Source organism: Bos taurus, chromosome 19 (genome assembly GCF_002263795.3).
Source record: "Bos taurus isolate L1 Dominette 01449 registration number 42190680 breed Hereford chromosome 19, ARS-UCD2.0, whole genome shotgun sequence".
NCBI classification, from domain to species: Eukaryota; Metazoa; Chordata; class Mammalia; order Artiodactyla; family Bovidae; genus Bos; species Bos taurus.
The window spans coordinates 46217938-46238068 of record NC_037346.1 but is presented as its reverse complement, the minus strand read 5'-3'; the positions used below and the strand labels follow the sequence as shown (position 1 = coordinate 46238068).

General features: G+C 35.4%; 1 protein-coding gene across 8 annotated transcripts in view; it reads left to right on the top strand.

The window, feature by feature from the left end:
- CDC27 (cell division cycle 27) overlaps positions 1-20131 on the top strand; it is a 57784-nt gene that overhangs the window by 23623 nt on the left and 14030 nt on the right. For 3 of the 8 annotated variants that reach the window (XM_005220914.5, XM_010816381.4, XM_059878202.1), the window contains exons 5-14: positions 4214-4311; positions 5053-5207; positions 5313-5524; positions 6488-6602; positions 8841-8974; positions 12840-12939; positions 13867-14074; positions 14666-14838; positions 18831-18983; positions 19920-20128. In XM_005220914.5, the coding sequence (XP_005220971.1) occupies positions 4214-4311; positions 5053-5207; positions 5313-5524; positions 6488-6602; positions 8841-8974; positions 12840-12939; positions 13867-14074; positions 14666-14838; positions 18831-18983; positions 19920-20128 (1557 nt within the window). 8 annotated transcript variants of the gene reach the window in all.

Genomic DNA, 20131 nt, shown 5'->3' with positions numbered 1-20131 from the left:
GCTGAGCTACCAGGGAAGCCCTTACTGTGTTATCCTACTGTCAATTTCCCAGATTTGATCATTGTACTATGGTTATGTTGAAAGCTGTTATTAAGGGAAGCTGGGTGTAGGGAATTCTGTACTATTTTTTCAACTTCTATGTGAGTCTAAAATTATATCAAAATAAAGTTAATAAAGAGAAGGTATTAAATCACAGAAATGCTGTATATATTACTAGTTATTTTATTTTTATTTTTTTAGTTTTCTTTTTTTTTTACTTTACAATATTGATTTGGTTTTGCCATACATCAGCATGAATCCGCCACGGGTGTACACGTGTTGCCAATCCTGAACCCCTCTCCCACCTCCCTCCCCATACCATCCCTCTGGGTCATCTCAGTGCACCAGCCCCAAGCTTCCTGTATTCTGCATCGAACCTGGACTGGCGATTCATTTCTTATATGTTATTATACATGTTTCAATGCCATTCTCCCAAATCATCCCCCCCTCCCTCTCCCACAGAGTCCAAAAGACTGTTCTATACATCTGTGTCTCTTTTGCTGTCTCGCATACAGGGTTGTCGTTACCATCTTTCTAAATTCCATATATATGCGTTAGTATACTGTATTGGTGTTTTTACTAGTTATTTTAAAACAAGATCATTTGTTTAAAAGTTTTTGAAGGTACGTTTGTATCAGGTCCTAACCATGAAGGAAGGTTTTTCCTCTTTTTCAGAGAAATAATTATTTTTATTTATCATAAAGATTAAAAGGTCAGGTATCCAATAGGGCACAACCCTGCTCCAAAAACTGGCTTTTCATTTCAACCATCATATTCCTGTTGTGACCAAAGTTGCACTCAGTAATTTAGAAACCTCCTTGTTATAGTTTTGAAGCTATAGCTTGTTATCTTTTATCTCCAGTACTTTGATATAGACATTTCATTGGTCTTTTTGTCTACAGTAACACATGAGACTTGCATCTTTAAGGCATGACTGATTCTGAGTCTAGTTCTTAGATTAACCTGTTTCTTCCAGTACCATTTAAATAGCTATTTTCAACCCAAATCCTTTGGAAAACTCCTTTCTGAGTTTTAGTTTTTAAAAAAATTGACCTAAAATTGGGACACTCCAGGCAGCTTAATTTTATTAAATCTTTCCCTCCTTTTGTCTCTCTATTGAGTAATTATAGGTCTGTCTCCCAGATGTGACTATTATAACTCCACATCTGGCTCCTTCCCCAATTTTTTTTTAATTGAAGGATAATTGCTTCACAGAATTTTCTTGTTTTCTGTCAAACCTCAACATGAATTAGCCATAGGTATACATATATCCCCTCTCTTTTGAATCTCCCTCCCCATCCCATCCCTCTAGCTTGATACAGAGCCCCTGTTTGAGTTTCCTGAGCCATACAGCAAATTCCCGTTGGCTGTCTATTTTACATATGGTAATGTGCGTTTCCATGTTAGTCTCTCCATACATCTCACCTGCTCCTCCCCTCTCCCCATATCCGTAAGTCTGTTCTCTGTGTCTTTTTCTCCATTGCTGCCCTGCAAATAAACTCTTCAGTACCATTTTTATAGATTCTGTATATATGCATTAGTATATGATATTTATCTTTCTGACTTATTTACTCTTGTATAATAGGCTTTAGGTTCATCCACCTCATGAGAATTGACTCAAGAGTGTTCCTTTTTATGGCTGAGTAATATTCCATTGTGTGTATGTACACCACAACTTCTTTATCCATTTATCTGTCGATGGACATCTAGGTTGCCTCCATGTTCTAACTATTGTAAATAGTGCTGCAGTGAACAATAGGATAAAAGTGTCTTTTTCAGTTTTGGTTTTCTCAGGGTATATGCCTAGGAGTGGGATTGCTGGGTCATATGGTGGTTTTGGAGAAGGAAATGGCAACCCACTCCAGTACTCTTGCCTGGAAAATTCCATGGACCGAGGAGCCTGGTAGGCTACAGTCCATAGGGTCACAAAGAGTCAGACACAACTGAGCAACTTCACTTCACTTCACTTCATGGTGGTTTTATTCCTAGTTTTTTAAGGAATCTCCATACCATCTTCCATAGTGGCTGTATCAATTTACATTGAATGTAATTTAAATATTTAATGTATCAATTTACATTCCCACCAACAGTGCAAGAGCGATCCCTTTTTCTCCACACCCTCTCCAGCATTTATTGTTTGTAGACTTTTTGATGATGGCCTCCTTTCTGACCAGTGTGAGGTGATATCTCATTGTAGTTTTGACTTGCATTTCTCTAATAATGAGCGATGTTGAGCATCTTTCATGTGTTTGTTAGCCATCTGTATGTCTTCTTTGAAGAAATGTCTGTTTAGGTCTTTTCCCCACTTTTTGATTGGGTTGTTTATTTTTCTGGTGTTGAGTTATCCCAATTAACTTTTATATTATTTATACATACCAGTATCTATCTGTATGTGTGTGTGTGTATCTAATCTCTTCTTGGTAGACATTTTGTTCTACATTTATTTTATGGTCTATTAATCAGATCATGAGAAATCTAGTTTGCTATTCTCAGAAAGCTTATAATCAATGGTAAGAGAGCACATGAAAGATAAATAAATAGACAAACCATACTTAGTTATAGACATGGTGAGGGGCTGTATAACATAAGTTAGTTTTGGTATAATCTTCAAACATTGAGTTTTCACTGTATTTTTCTTTTCCTGGCCTTATATTAAAAGTTCCCAAGCATTCATTGTCCGCTTTCCACTCCTAATTTTTACTTTCCAAAAATACTCATACCTTTGTTTCCTGTTTTTAAGTTACCCTGCTATACATGGTAAATGAATATATCATTCTTGTTACAGTTATTTTCCCTTTAAGAAATGTCATCTAAGCAATCCTTAGATACAGACTTTGATAAAACTTACATTTTCTGAAAGTTTGTCTCCTTCCCCTGTTTCTTTCTGTGTCCATGTGTTCATTGGGTCAGATTAGACAAATCTGGGAAGCTAAATAAGCTTCAACTAGTGGTACTTTCTTGTCTTTATTACATCATTTATTCTAGTTTCTACTCACTCGCAAAATTTGAAAGTAAGGCACATTAATATATAGTTCCCCAAGGGGATCTTTTTTTCGTTTCTTTGATATATACTGACAGCACATAAACAGATTATGTGTTTTAACTGATAGTTTCATTTGAGGGTTGTTTAGTTCAATGCCATCTGGTCCTTTATAAAACCTCGGGGTTTTGGGAAAGTTGCTGTATCTTAATTTTTTTCCTTTAGATAATGAAGAATTTCAGTCTTAAACCAGGTCAGTAGTATTTTTTAACCTGAAAGCTCTACAAGTCTTACTAACCCTCAATCTTGTCTTCTCTCCCATTTAAAAGCTAGGGAGGCCACAATGCTGTTCTAATAATTTCCAGATTGTTTCAAGTATATAGGGTCCTAAGAATGTTGTCCATGTTTTGAATGTAAGCCTTTATACACACAATTTAGAAACATGAATTTTCCTTTTTGTTAGAGCTGCCACCTTTACTTTGTTAAAATATCTTCTCATTTAAATATGCTATATTTAAAGCATTTAAGTCACTTTCAAAATTACCACTGGGATTTATATTTAAAATCAAGAATAAGACAAATATTTGCGTGTTTCCCATGCTGCTGTTGCTGCTAAGTCGCTTCAGTCGTGTCCGACTCTGTGCTACCCCATAGACGGCAGCCCACCAGGCTCCGCCATCCCTGGGATTCTCCAGGCAAGAACACTGGAGTAGGTTGCCATTTCCTTTTCCAATTCATGAAAGTGGAAAGTGAAAGGGAAGTCGCTCAGTCGTGTCCGACTCTTCTCGACCCCATGGACTGCAGCCCACCAGGCTCCTCCATCCATGGGATTTTCCAGGCAAGAGTACTGGAGTGGGGTGCCATCGCCTTCTCCATATCGCCTCATTAACTGTAATGTCCAAAAGGAAATGAAAAGCAATTATAGTATCTAAGAAAGCAATGAGTGTTTGTTTGTTTTGTTAACATGCCTTTCAATTCATGTTCTATTTGCTTTCACCTGACTTTTGACTTGAAATACCCTAAATAATAGAGATTGGAGGATAGTAAGAAAGAGAAATTGATCATTTAAGGAAGAATTTAGAAGAGAATGCACAGAACTTACATAAGATTTACCTAATTTTCTGTAACAAATTTTCTTTGTAATAGATGTTTTAGGTTTTATAGCTTGTCTAATCTATTTGTTTGTCTTTACAGCAAGACAGATCGGCTTGCCAAAGGATCAGAATGTTACCAAAAGAGCCTTAGTTTAAATCCTTTCCTCTGGTCCCCCTTTGAATCATTATGTGAAATAGGTAAGTTTGTAGAGGTGGTTAGGGGAGGGTTCTCCCATTTCTTCTTCCCTTTTTTTCCCCCTGCTTAATTTTTGGAAAATGATACAAATTATATATCCACAAGACAAATATTTTTCAAAGCTAAAGGCTTTTAAACTTGAGAACAAGAAGTAAGGTAGAATCATGTTTCAGGAATAACATGGCCTTTCTTGTGTCCTCAAGGAATGAATTGTGTTGTGAGTATAAAGTTAGCCAAAATAGCATTCTGGATAAGAAAAGAAATAAGTAAAATACCCAGAGACATGGATAATATGTGGTGGGGAGTTGTCATAGTATATATGCTCTAGGAGGCATGAAGGATCATTTTAAAATGTTGTGTCGATATACATTTAAGTGCTTAAAATTTTATTTTGATTTTTAGAAGGTTTCACCTCTCCACCCTCATTCCTTACCTTGAGCAAAATGAGGTCTAGTTGCTTTCTGCTTTAAAACACAGAAATCTGTACTTTCTTGTGATTTATTATATTTAAAGTCAGTTTCATTGTGGTTTAACTTATTTCCTAAATGTACAGCTTTATCTTTGATGTACACTTTTACAGTACACTGATGGATGAGCTTTTGGGAGTAAATCTGATTCACTGAAATAGATAGAACTTTAAAACTCTGGATAAGGCTTTATTTTTGCTGGCTTATGCTTTTTTTTTTTTTTTTAATTTAACCTTCATTTCCTCAGAAGCAAACTTTTTTTTTCCCCCTTCACAGGTGAAAAGCCAGATCCTGACCAAACATTTAAATTAACGTCTTTACAGAACTTTAGCAGCTGTCTGCCCAACTCTTGCACAACACTAGTATCTAATCATAGTTTATCTCACAGACAGCCTGAGACAGTTCTTACAGAAACACCCCAGGACACAATTGTAAGTGTATTATACACTAGTGTTAAAAATATTGTGAAAATGAAAAATAGTGATCTGAGCTAAATAATGTATTGTAAATGACATGGTAGAAATTTTCTGTTTCAGGAATTAAACAGACTGAATTTAGAATCTTCCAATTCAAAGTACTCGTTGAATACAGATTCTTCGGTGTCTTATATTGATTCGGCTGTAATTTCACCAGATACTGTCCCTCTTGGAACAGGAACTTCCATATTATCTAAACAGGTTCAAAATAAACCAAAAACTGGTCGAAGTTTATTAGGAGGACCAGCTGCTCTTAGCCCATTAACCCCAAGGTAAGACAAATAAAAGATACTTTAAAATGTGCTGTAATATTAAATGATCTTAGAGTAATTCCTATATTAGTAATATAAGTTAATATGAACAGCAACTTCTAAATCATTATGGAAATAGAGATATTTAATAAGTCAATAATGAGTCTATTCCATTTTCAGAAAATGAAGTAATAGAAATACAGTATCTGTGATAAGAATTTCGTATTAAGTGTTGGAGAAAATTTTTAAACTTAAGCATTCCTTATTCAGCTGTTGTATGCATTAAAAGATACTCTGTTTATGACTATGCGTCAGTGAATAGCAGTGAACCTTTTTAAAATGTTGGGATGTTTATAGTCAGTAATAAATGGTTAAAGTGCTATATTCCAAAATGGAAAAGGATTGACACCTATCAATATATGAAGTGTTCTGTGAAATTTTTTAGAAATACATATATATATGTATAAATACAGGAACCCAGGCCAGAGGATGCATTTCTAAAAGAATCAAAATAAAAAATTATATGCTAGGACAGACTGTGAATTGGGTCCCAGGGCCAGGAAATTACTTAAATAGTATGACCATGAGATTACAAAACTCATTGATTCCACAGATGCGTTCATTAGTCTCTAAGGATATTTTCTCTAATAGTGTCTAAATCACATAAATTCCAAGAATTTGAACTAATTTGATCATTTGGATCTTAGCTTTTACCAGCTACTCTTCTTTATTTCTAATAAATCTCCTGAGATCTGTAGTTACTGCTCAGTTTAATTCCTTATTTGATTTTTTTTTTTGTAATTTTAGTTTTGGTGGGTGGAATAGTCTATATTCACAGCTTATTTTTAATCTGCCCCTTAGATCCTCAATGCCCCCAAGACTGATTTGCCATTCTCTTCCTTTTAGACCTTCTAATTTAAGTATACTGCTGCTTTATATATGCCTTGATGACTTTTTGACACCTTGATTTCAACCTCTTCTCAGTTTTGGGATTTTGCCATTAGAAACCCCAAGTCCTGGAGATGGATCCTATTTACAAAACTACACTAATACATCTTCTGTAATTGACGTGCCACCCACCGGAGCCCCTTCAAAAAAGGTATTTTCCGTGTAAAATACAGTGAATTACTGTTGCCTTAGAGAAGTTATCTAAATGTGGAAGACGGTCATCATTATCGTAGCCTCCTGGTTATAGTAGGAAACACAAAGCAGGTTGCTCTTTTGACCACGTAAGTTTGTAACTCACAAGTGTAGTTTATTTCAGCATATAGCTAATTAAGCATATTCAGATTTTTACTTTTAAGTTCCTTTTTTTAAAAAACAAAATTAAGATGACCACTTTGAATGTAAATAAAGGAAATTATACCTGCCATGGTTTCTGCTTGTCCCCATCAGTATATTTGTTTTTTAGTTGTACTAATATTAACATGAAAAAAGATGACTCACATAAAGCTAGCTCTTTATGATAATAAAATTTTTATGGTGGATCTCAGGTGTGGAGTTAAAGTGTAGTAAAATGAAAAATATTTCATAGTATCTGTATAGTAAATACTGCAATAAGACTGCATTGCAACTGTGACTCTTTATAATGTTCTTTTACTGTCTGTGGCAGTAGAGGCCAAAATGAGGTTTATTTAAAATATATCTGTGGTGCAGGGTATCTTATGTGAGAATTAAATTAGGTTATATATGCAAATGCCTGTTGCTGTGCATAATGGATATTTAAGAAATGAAAGCTAAATGAGTCATACTGGTATGTGAATGACTGAGATAACCCTTTTACCCTCAGAGAAACATGTTTCTTCTTGTTTTGTTTTAACTCTTTTACTCCTGAACTTTAGCAAAGTTTTTTACATGATAGCTTCTTAATGAGTGATAATAGGAACTCCAAGAGTGGTAAACGTGGACTAAAAGTATTTAATACAGAGATTGTGTTTTAAACTGGATTTTTTTTAAGTTGGCAACTACCTGCTGTTGTATTATTATGAGAGTGACATATATGTGGAAATTAGTTTATTACAGTTATAAGAAGGTATAATAGGACAGTGGTTAGCATGCCAGGGGAAGTAGGCCAAAACCATGAGTCAGAGTAATTAAGGACAAGTTAGGTAGTGAACACATATATGATTTCATTGCCCAGTCTAAGCCTCTTCTGCCTCTGTTCTTTTACTCTATTACAAGACATTTCTGGAAAAGCTATATTTCCAGATCTGCCTGCAGTATCAACTAAAAATATCAACCAAGTAGTGAGTTCAGCAGATAGTTCTTTGTCAAATAAGGAAGGGCCAGAAAATAGGTGAAAATATTCAGTGGATAGTTATAGAGGAAAGAATATGACCAAGTGATAGATAAAATTATTAAAGGGTTAAAATGACCATGCTCTCCTAGAGAAAGAGAGAGGTGCTAAGGAACTTAATTTAAAACAGTGGAAGAAAGAGGGGCCAGAAAATGAAGTGGTAGAACAAATAATCAAGATACTATACTAAATATTTTAGAAATTACACAAAGTTTCAGAAGGACAAGGCAGGTGGGCATGATGTTAAATGTTGAGAAGGCCAAAATAAGGCTTTCATATATGGTGAGAATGTAATTATTAGTGATTATTTATAATGTGCAATTTCAGAATTATATACAGTGACTATCACAGTAACTAATTTTTGGAGAAATTTATTTGGTAGTAAAATTTTTTTTTCAATATCCACTGACACAGAGATCACTTTATAAAAAAGTTAAGTGATGAAAATAAATAGAAATAAGGTGATAAATTAGAGAAGAGAGAAGGGGCAAGCACAGTCCAGAAGATTGAACACATCAAAAAGAAATACTAATTCCATGCAGTATTCTTAGAATTTGGAAAATAACCCAGTGATTTTTTTTTTTAATCTACTAATCTGAATTACTCTAAGACTGTCTTTATTAAGTGCCAAAGAAGGGATATAAAATCTTACTGTATTATTTTTTATGTATACTAAATTAGATCATAACTTTTGAGAATAGTAGCTGTCTTAAAATTTTTTAGCACTTAGCCCCAACTGGGAAAATTACATAATAAATGGCTTCTAGGAATCTTAAACGTTTCCTTGATAACTAAAGTCGAAAGATAAAAAGATAGTAAAAGGGTAAAAATATTGAGCTTAATATGAGGAAATAGGATGATGTTCATTCTAATATATCAATAATTAATTAACCTAAAATGACATCAGTAATGACATTAATAGTTTGTGTTTTCAGATGACAGACAATATATAATATGAAATCTTGTATTGGGGAAATGTAGATGGGTACATCATGATGTCTTTTACCACTCACAATGCAATTTATAATTCACAAACTTTAGACTTTTTGTGTTTTACAGTCTGTTGCCAGAATCGGCCAAACTGGAACAAAGTCTGTCTTCTCACAGAGTGGAAACAGTCGAGAGGTAACTCCAATTCTTGTTGCACAGACACAAAGTTCTGGCCCACAAACAAGGTATTTATTTAGTCTCATTATTTGATATTGTTTAGCTTTTCTTGTTGTGAAACAGTTCTTCGGTTTAGGCAGGTTGTTTTGACTGTTCCAAGAATTCTAGAATGACTATGTAAATTTTGAATATGTTAAATTTGTAATTTCCAACTTACTGAAAAAGGAAATTTAATTTTTGAGTATTACAATGCAAATCAAGACAAGAGTTAGCTAAAATACCTTTTTATTCTAATTGCCTCGTGAGTTTGTTTAAACTAGATATTCTTAGCACTCCTCCAAAATAATTTTCCTTTTTTTTATGTAACCTTCTCCAGTGATCAAGTACAGATAGATTATTTTCCCCTTCCCCTATTATGCATTTCTATAAGTAGCTCATAGTATGACTCTGCCAATAAATCTTCAAATGATGAATCCATTTCCACACAGAAATGGTGTTAAATAGGATTTCTTTTCCTATTCAAGGCCTCAAAAATAAATTATAGCTAATATATTAAGAGAAAGCTACAACTTTACCTCCTAAAATAGTGAACATGTACCATAAGTCTTAAAATAGGTACACATGTGCATATACCTTGACTATATAAAAGGCCTCAGTATTTCTAAAATGCCTGGCTGGTAAGTCTCATTATGAATGCCAGCTCTCGGGTAGGTGGCAATGATTGCCTAGGGCTCAGTGATAAGAAGGAGCCTGAGCCTCCTGCAGAGCACATTAATAGGCCAAATATATGTTAATCTTCAAGAATATATAAACATAATTTACTGAATTATGCATTTCATTTAAACAAATGTACTAACTGTAATACACATGAATTACATTAATTTTGCCTTCTTTGTATTACTAATTCCTTTTTATCTTCTTTTCTTAGTTGATGTATAGTTGATGTGTACCACTGTACCTTCTTTATTGCCTGTTTTAGTTTCCAACAGCAGCCCTAGCAAAGTACCACAAGCTGGGTGGCTTAAAACAACAGAAATTTATTCACTCACAGTTCTATCTGAAACCAGGGTATTGCTAGGGCCGTCACTAGGGGAGGATCCTTATCTCTTCCAGCTTCTGGTTACCCCAGGCATTCCTTATTTTGTGGTAGGCAACTCAGTATTTCCCTGTCTCCACATAGCCATCTTCCCTGTGTGCCTCTGTATTCAAATTTCCTTTTTCTTATTAGGACATCTGTCATATTGAATTAGCGCCCACCGTGATGACCTCATCTTAAGTTAATGACATCCACAAAGACCATATTTCCCAAAAAGTTCAGATTAACAGTACTGGAGGTTAGGACTTCATCATATCCCTTTGGGAGACACAATTCAACCCATCAGATCAGATCAGATCAGTCGCTCAGTCGTGTCCGACTCTTCGCCACCCCATGAATTGCAGCACGCCAGGCCTCCCTGTCCATCACCAACTCCCGGAGTTCACTCAGACTCACGTCCATTGAGTCAGTGATGCCATCCAGCCATCTCAACCTCTGTCGTCCCCTTCTCCTCTTGCCCCCAGTCCCTCCCAGCATCAGAGTCTTTTCCAATGAGTCAACTCTTCGAATGAGGTGGCCAAAGTACTGGAGTTTCAGCTTTAGCATCATTCCTTCCAAAGAAATCCCAGGGCTGATCTCCTTCAGAATGGACTGGTTGGATCTCCTTGCAGTCCAAGGGACTCTCAGGAGTCTTCTCCAACACCACAGTTCAAAAGCATCAATTCTTCGGCGCTCAGCCTTCTTCACAGTCCAACTCTCACATCCATACATGACCACAGGAAAAACCATAGCCTTGACTAGACGAACCTTTGTTGGCAAGTAGTGTCTCTGCTTTTGAATATGCTATCTAGGTTGGTCATAACTTTTCCTTCCAAGAAGTAAGCGTCTTTTAATTTCATGGCTGCAGTCACCATCTGTAGTGATTTTGGAGCCCAGAAAAATAAAGTCTGACACTGTTTCCACTGTTTCCCCATCTATTTCCCATGAAGTGGTGGGACTGGATGTCATGATCTTCGTTTTCTGAATGTTGAGCTTTAAGCCAACTTTTTCACTCTCCACTTTCACTTTCATCAAGAGGCTTTTGAGTTCCTCTTCACTTTCTACCATAAGGGTGGTGTCATCTGCATATCTGAGGTTATTGGTATTTCTCCCAGCAATCTTGATTCCAGCTTGTGTTTCTTCCAGTCCAGCGTTTCTCATGATGTACTCTGCATAGAAGTTAAATAAACAGGGTAACAATATACAGCCTTGACGTACTCCTTTTCCTATTTGGATCCAGTCTGTTGTTGCGTGTCCAGTTCTAACTGTTGCTTCCTGACCTGCATACAGATTTCTCAAGAGGCAGATCAGGTGTTCAGGTATTCCCATCTCTTTCAGAATTTTCCACAGTTTATTGTGATCCACACAGTCACAGGCTTTGGCATAGTCAATAAAGCAGAAATAGATGTTTTTCTGGAACTCTCTTGCTTTTTCCATGATCCAGCAGATGTTGGCAATTTGATCTCTGGTTCCTCTGCCTTTTCTAAAACCAGCTTGAACATCAGGAAGTTCACGGTTCACATATTGCTGAAGCCTGGCTTGGAGAATTTTGAGCATTACTTTACTAGCGTGTGAGATGAGTGCAATTGTGCATTAGTTTGAGCATTCTTTGGCATTGCCTTTCTTTGGGGTTGGAATGAAAACTGACCTTTTCCAGTCCTGTGGCCACTGCTGAGTTTTCCAAATTTGCTGGCGTATTGAGTGCAGCACTTTCACAGCATCATCTTTCAGGATTTGAAAGAGCTCCACTGGAATTCCATCACCTCCACTAGCATAGCATTGCCTTATTAACAATTACTCTTTATCCTGTCATTTTAGAGGTTGTTTTAGGGTTTATATCACATATTTTAACTTATCAAAGTCTACATTCAGGTAATACTGTACCATGTCACTTAGAGGATAAACCTTGTAATGTATATTTTTATACTCGTCTTCTCAGTCTCTATGCTGTTGTCATATATTTTACTTCTACAGAGTGATTAACATTTCCTGTAGTCTAGGTCTGTTGGTAATGAATTTTTTCAGCCTTTGTATGTTCAAAAGAAAGTTTTAATTTCACCTTTGTTTTTATTTTTGATTGATATTTTCATGGTATGGAATTCTAATTGACAGGTTTTTTTCTTTACATTGCTCTACTGTCTCCTTGTTTGCATTGTTTCTGATAAGAAACCTCTTGCCATCCTTATTTTTGTTTCTGTGTATGTAATCTGTCTCTTTTCTCTGACTCAAGATTTTTTCTTTATCACTGATATTAATCCATTTGATTATGCTCTAGTGTGTTTTCTCCTTTCTTCGGCTTCAAATTCATTGAGCTCCTTGGATCTGTTAATTGATAGTTTTCATCAAATTTAGCTAATTTTTGGCCATTATTTCTTCAAATACTTTTACTGTCCATGTCCCCCTCTCTCATTCTACAGAATAATCCCTTGATGTGGCTGTTCGAACTTACAGGGTAATAACTTCTCAGGTATCAATTGTTCGAGTAATATTTATTTAGCAAATATCCCACATTTAGACTATGTCTAGCTTTCTTTTTCCTTCACTTGCTATAGTTCCAAATAAGGACTAAAGATAATTGGTTTATAGATGTTTACTATTTATTGACCCAGAACTTTTATGTGGATTGTTTTATGTTTGAATGAGCAATTTAAATAGAGTGAAGTCTGTGCTTTAATTTATATCATTTTATGGTAACAAGAATAGTTCTTTAAATGAGTTTTCATAGGAGGGTGAGGAAAGGATTGATCTCATCAATTTTAGAATACAAACATGTCGAATGCATATTTTTAATAAACTTGAAATAATAGTTAATGGTCATAAACAGGTTTTTTAAATATCTACTTTTAAAACTTTTTTAGTACCACACCTCAGGTATTGAGCCCCACTATCACATCTCCCCCAAATGCACTGCCTCGAAGAAGTTCTCGACTTTTTACTAGTGACAGCTCTACAACCAAGGTAATTTAAAAATTTCTGTATATCACATTTATTTAATACTTCCTCCTCTGAAACTTCTGTTCATTGATGACTCAGTCTCTAATGAATACATTAGGAGACTATTTAAAATTTTTTTAATGTTAAAATTACAAAATTACAGAGATGGAGAGGAGATCAATAGTTACTAGGAGTTAGGACTGAGGGGAAGATATGTCTTTTATAGCATAGCACAAAGGAATTTCTTTTTGTAGTGGTAGAATAGTCCTGAATCTTTATTGTGGTAGTTGATTAAATCCATACATGTAACACAGTTTCACAGAACCAAAATTTTTTAAAAGGTCCATGTAAAAACTGATGAAATCCAAGTAAGATCTATAGTTTTAATTGCTAGTATTGCAGCAATTCCAGTTTCCTGGATTTGATGGTATACTGTGGTTATATCACATGTTTCCATTGGGAAAGATTGTGGGAAGAGTGAATGAAATTTTTTTGTTTTCTTTGCACATTTCTTTGGACAGCTGGAAAGTTGTATACCTTTGGTAAATTTTCTTCATCCATTGACAAATATTATGGACAGTCTTTAATTGTGACATATAGATCAGCAGTTTTATACCTTACAGATTTCAGTGCTCTGAGACAATTAGGTAGTTGTTGTATCTCCTTACTTTCTTATTTTTAATTAATAAATGAAAGTGATATACTTTGAATAAAGAGAAATGCTTAAAGCTAATGTACCTTAAATACTAGTCAATATGATTTATTTTCAGAATTGTTGCATTTCAAATTAAGTAACTTTGAAGACTTTTGTTTTTATAAAATTTTTTCTGAGAAAAATATAGATCAGTCAAAACCATATGTTTATTTATATCTAATACTTAAAAAAAAGGGTTAGATAGATGTTTAAAATACATGAGTATAACAAGTATGGAATTTTCCTTCTTGTTACAGGAGAATAGCAAAAAATTAAAAATGAAGTTTCCACCTAAAATCCCAAACAGAAAAACAAAAAGTAAAACTAATAAAGGAGGAATAACTCAACCTAACATAAATGATAGCCTGGAAATCACAAAATTAGATTCTTCAATCATTTCAGAAGGAAAAATCTCTACAATTACACCTCAGATCCAGGCATTTAATCTACAGAAAGCAGCAGCAGGTCTGTTTTAAAAGCTTAAAATCTTCTTTATATTTTATTTTATTCACTGGTTTTAAGTAAGTTTATTTATGTTCATTAAATAAACATTTTTTTCTGGGTAGATGTTGGCTTTTTTTTTTTTCTTTTTCTTTTTTATTCATTTTATTATTTATTCATTTTTGGTTCTGGCTGTGCTGGGTCTTCATTGCTGCTGTGGGCTTTTTCTCAGGGGCTACTCTCTAGCTGTGGTGCGTGGGCTTCTCATCTCAGTGCAGTGGCATTTCTTGTTATGGAGCACAGGCTTTAGGTCTATGGGCTTCAGTAGTTGCGGCACGTGGGCTCATTTGTTGCAGCTCCCAGGCTCCAGAGCTCTGGTTCAATAGTTGTGGTGCACGGGCTTAGTCGCTCTGCGGCATGTGGGATCTTCCTGGACCAGATATTTATTGAACCTGTGTCTCCTGCATTGGCAGGCAGATTCTTTTCCACTGGGCCACCAGGGAAGCCCAGTGTTGGAAAGTTTAATGAAATATTTTTTAATTAGCCTTCCTAGAAAACCAGGCAGCTTTATTGTGTTTTTTTTTTTCCTTTGTTTACTACATTATTTTCTCCCAGAAGGTTTGATGAGCCTTCTTCGTGAAATGGGAAAAGGTTATTTAGCTTTGTGTTCATACAACTGCAAAGAAGCTATTAATATCTTGAGCCACCTACCTTCTCACCACTACAATACTGGTTGGGTGCTGTGCCAAATTGGAAGGGCCTATTTCGAACTTTCAGAGTACATGCAAGTAAGTGTTTAAAAAGTTACATATGCCTTTCTAGAGATAATTTAAATTTAATTAAAATTATGTTTGAGAAGGCTAGATCTAAAGGGTCAATATTTATTATGTAATGTCTTTATTTTGTCAATATTAATAACTTATCAGTTCACTTCTTTCTCGTGTTAAGGGTAATTTGAATTCTTTGGGATTACTTGAGATAGATTTGTAGAGAACCGAAGTAATTCTTACGTGGAACATTTGTACTCTACTTACTTGGATCTGAAAATATGTATTTACCATGTAATAGACATTTATAATGGAGAAGGCAATGGCAACCCACTCCAGTACTCTTGCCTGGAAAATCCCATGGACGGAGGAGCCTGGTAGGCTGCAGTCCATGGGGTCACGAAGAGTCGGACACAACTAAGCGACTTAGTAGTAGTAGTAGTAGTAGACCTTTATAATCAAAATTCTTTCTACTATATAGAGAGCTTACTGGGATGAATTTTTGGTACTTAGTATGTTTTATAAACTTAATACAATGAAGAAAGTTGTAAGTAATTGAGGATATAATGTTCTTATTGTAAGATTTTATCATTTTAATTTTAATCATATTTGTTGCTTATCTGTTTAAATCAGGAAAGGAGAGGATGATTAACCTAAAGCCAAAGAAAATTCTAATTTATTCCCCAGTTCTACTTTCAAAGCACTTCCTCCCCCACCTCTAAACTTAAATTAGAAAAACCTTTATGATGCACGATACTGGATGCTTGGGGCTAGTGCACTGGGAAGACCCAGAGGGATGGTATGGGGAGGGAGGAGGGAGGAGGGTTCAGGATGGGGAACACATGTATACCTGTGGCGGATTCATTTTGATATTTGGCAAAACTAATACAATTATGTAAAGTTTTAAAATTTAAAAAAAATGTTAAAAAAAAAGAAAATGCTCAAAAAAAAAAAAAAAAAAAAAAAAACAACTCAACATTCAAACATGGCATTTGGTCCCATCACTTCATGGCAAATAGATGGGGAAACAATGAAAACAGTTTCAGACTTTATTTTCTTGGGCTCCAAAATCACTGCAGATGGTGAGTGCAGACATGAAATTAAAAGACACTTACTCCTTGGAAGGAAAGTTATGACAAAGCTAGACAGCATGTTTAAAAGCAGACATTACTTTACCAACAAAGATCCTTCTAGTCAAAGCTACGGTTTTTCCAGTGGTCATGTATGGATGTGAGAGTTGGACTGTAAAGAAAGCTGAGCACCAAAATATTGATGCTTTTGAACTGTGGTGTTGGAGAAGACTCTTGAGAGTCCCTTGGACTGCAAGGAGATCCAACCAGTCAATCCTAAATGAAATCAACACTGAATATTGACTGGAAGGACTGATGCTGAAGCTGAAGCTCCAATACTTTAGCCATCTGTTGTGAAGAACTGACTCATTTGAAAAGACCCTGATGCTGGGAAAGATTGAAGGCAGCAGGAGAAGGGGACTACAGAGGATGAGATGGTTAGATGGCATCACTGACTCGATGGACATGGGTTTGAGCAAGTTCTAGGAGTAGGTGAGGGATAGAGAAGCCTGACGTGCTGCAGTCCATGGGGTCAGATAGAGTCAGACATGACTGAGCGACTGAACTGAACACTTGATAATGTCATTTATATTGACCATTCTAAAATTGGTATCTACCACATAGATGGAAAGTGGAGGGCATAGTTTTCTGTTTCATTTATAATTCCCAGATTGCTGGTGAATGTAACATCTTTTCATAAGATTGTTGGTAGTATTGAGTAATGAAGTCAACCCTGGTGTCAGACTTCTGTATTCTAACCTCAGCTAACCCTTTACTAACTCAGTGATAGTGGGTAAGTTACCTAACTTCTGTGAGTCTCAGTTGCCTCATCTGTTAATGGGAATAATATACCATAGACCTCAGAGGGGTGTTAGAAGGACTAAATGAGATAACACAAGTAAAGAATTTATTGTAATAAAGAAACAATACTAAGTAATCTCAATGAAAAAAAAAAGAAAAACCTTTAAAGCTTTAAGAAACATAATAGAAATTATTTAAAGTTGATAATAAGATCACTTGTTTGCCCTTTTTACATTCAGCATGTATTTGAGTGCATGTTATATCCCAGACTCTCTTCTATACTGTAATATAGCTAGACAGATAATTGCTTGCCTTCATAGAGTTTACTTTCTAGCAAGTGTGCATGTGCTAAGTTGCTTCAATTGTGTCTGACTCTTTGCAACCCTATGGACTGTAGCCTGCCAGGCTCCTCTGTCCATGGAATTCTCCAGACAAGAATACTGGAGTAGGTTGCTGTGCCCTCCTCTAGGGGATCTTTCTGATCCAGGGATTGAACCCATGTCTCTTAAATCTGCTGCATTGGCAAGCAGGTTCTTTACCACTAGTGCAACCTGGGAAGCCTCCTTTCTAGTAAGAAAAATTGTAAGCCAATAAATGTATAAGGACATATAGCAATAAGTCATGTGAAGGAAAAGTGAAGCATGGTAAGGAGACTGGGGAACAGTGAAGTATGGTGCTATTTTTTTAAAAAACATGCTCAGAGAAAGAAGATTATTATTGCTCCTTTAAGGAGCCTTGCAGAGCTCTAGGGGTGTAGTATTCTTCCAGGTGGTGAATAAATCCAGAAGATACCTATTCTTGTAATTTTGAGTAATAAAGAAAAAAGAGTTGTAGACAGCCTTTTTCATTGCTGGATTGTGATTTTTTTAATTGGTACGTAGGTAGAAGTGGGGTTTGGCAAGCCTTTTCAAAATTACTTGTTTCATGGGTTCTTAACGTGAATTTTTTTGTTACCCCTAATCATAGAGCAGATATAGACCCAGATATTTAAAGGAAATCTTTGTTTCAACTTAGTTTTTTGTTTTGTTCCAATTTTCCTTTCTGTCTGTGGCATAATCATTTTTCAGAGGAAACAATAGATTCTGAAAAATTTTAAACCAGGTTACTAAAACCTGTACTTGACAGGTTGTTAGGTCTATTTTCTTGTAACCAGTGTGTGTTTGAAAAAATGAAAAACTTATCTGTATAACTTTTAAGGATTTTCAGGCGAGTCACAAATTTAAGCTAATTCTGGATGATGTATGGCCATATCATAAGAATTCCTATTCTTATGGCCATATCTAAGCATTCCTATTTTTCTAGTTGTATGAATGCTATTTCCTTATCTTGTCATCTTCATTTCATTAAAAATAGACCTGATATTCCTTATTCTAAACTAAGTTTGACTTTCAGAATTTTTAACGAATTGATAAACTGGGGAGCTAACTGGTTTCATATAGCCCAAAGTGTCAAACTTCAGGGGAGAGAAGCACAGTTCTGGAAGCTGTGAGTGTGGCAAGGAAAAAACTTTGACATGGTAGCTGAGAAGGGACCCTAAAGTCAAGAGAGTGCTGCAGAAGAAAAAGGAATTTATATTAGGCAGGGACTGTGGTCCCTAGCAAGTACGACACTGATGGAAATATTCAGTGCTCAGTATGCCATAGGGTTGACAGCCACCCAAGCCTATTTTTCCCCTAAAGTGTTCAACTTAACCTTTTGTACGTATACATTTTGTAAATGTACAGAAATAGATTTTCTATTGCAGAGGTCACTCGTCTCTCACCTTTCCAGAGAGTTATTCTATAAAGCTGCTATAAAAACTTGGAATAATGTTTTTTGAGAATAAAATAATTGACTTCTTTTTAAATTTGTCTGGATCTTTCTTCTTTCTTTTTGGTGGAAACAATTTTTTTTTTCCCCAGAATTTATGTTCCTACCATGACTTGTGTATAAAAACTGGGTTAAGTATAAATATGATTGCATCAATATTTGACCTACCATAGAAGGTTACTCAGTTTGGCCGTGTGTTGGTGCTAATTCACATAAAATTCACGTGTAAAGCAAGGCCGCATTTAGGTCCTATGAGAGTAGTGCCCAGCACTCTCCCAGTATATATGTAAATTGTATCAACTTGTTTTCCTCTTACTAATTTTTGTATTTCAGGCTGAAAGAATATTCTCAGAGGTTAGGAGAATTGAGAATTACAGAGTCGAAGGCATGGAGATCTACTCTACAACACTTTGGCATCTTCAAAAGGATGTTGCTCTTTCAGTTCTTTCAAAAGACTTAACAGATATGGATAAAAATTCACCAGAGGTAAATTAACTGAAGCACTTCGTTCATGTTTGTTTTTCTTTTCTTTTTTTTTTTTTTTGCTGCATCGGCGTGGCATGTGGGATTTTAGTTCCCCAACCAGGGATTGAACCCAGGCCCTCAGTAGTAACAGTGAGGAGTCCTAACCACTGGATCACCAGGGAATTCCCTGCAACTGTTTTTTGATTGTCTTTACCAAATGGGAATGACCCAAATCATTAATTTAGTTTCATCCATGCTTATTTTTGCATTTTTCTCTATAGGCCAAGAGAAGGAGAAATCCTAGAATATATGGTACAGATTCATAAATAGAAAAATCTTAAAGCAGATATTTCATTCAGGATTAATCAAGATTTGGTTATACTTGCTGTTGTCACCAAGAGTAGAGTTCATTAAACAGAAATAGAGATTTTAAAGTGCTCATTTTAAATTAAAATAATAATTTTAACTGTCATTTTAAGGCATAGGCAGGTTATTTACATGTTTCAGTCCTATAAGGGTTTTATTTCCTTGCATCCCAAGAATATTTAGTGGTCCCTTTGTAACACATTTAAACTTAGAATTTAAGAGTCAGTTCTCATTATTCCTGGTAGTTAGGTCTATAGTTTCCATGAACGCTAAATTGACAAATACTGAGCCATTGCTCCTAGGAGAAATATACACACACATATCACACGTGGGTCCACCAATGATCACTAAAGCACTGCAAGTATTGATTTTGGTTTTACAAGTTAATTTTAGAAAATAGACAGATTTGCAAATATGGAATCCTTGAATAATGAGCATTGACTATATCTATTAAAGCTCTTCAGTTGTTGTCTTTCTGTTCTACGTAAGATCTGAGTCTTGATTTTAGTCATAGATTGCTTTTGTTAGAAAAAAATAAATCAGAATTTTAATTATGCATTTGGTTTTTGTTTCCTTTTTTTTTTTTTTAAGGCCTGGTGTGCTGCAGGGAACTGTTTCAGTTTGCAGCGGGAACATGATATTGCAATTAAATTCTTCCAGAGAGCTATCCAGGTTGATCCAAATTATGCTTATGCCTATACTCTATTAGGGCACGAGTTTGTGTTAACTGAAGAATTAGACAAAGCATTAGCTTGTTTTCGAAATGCTATCAGAGTCAATCCTAGACATTATAATGCATGGTA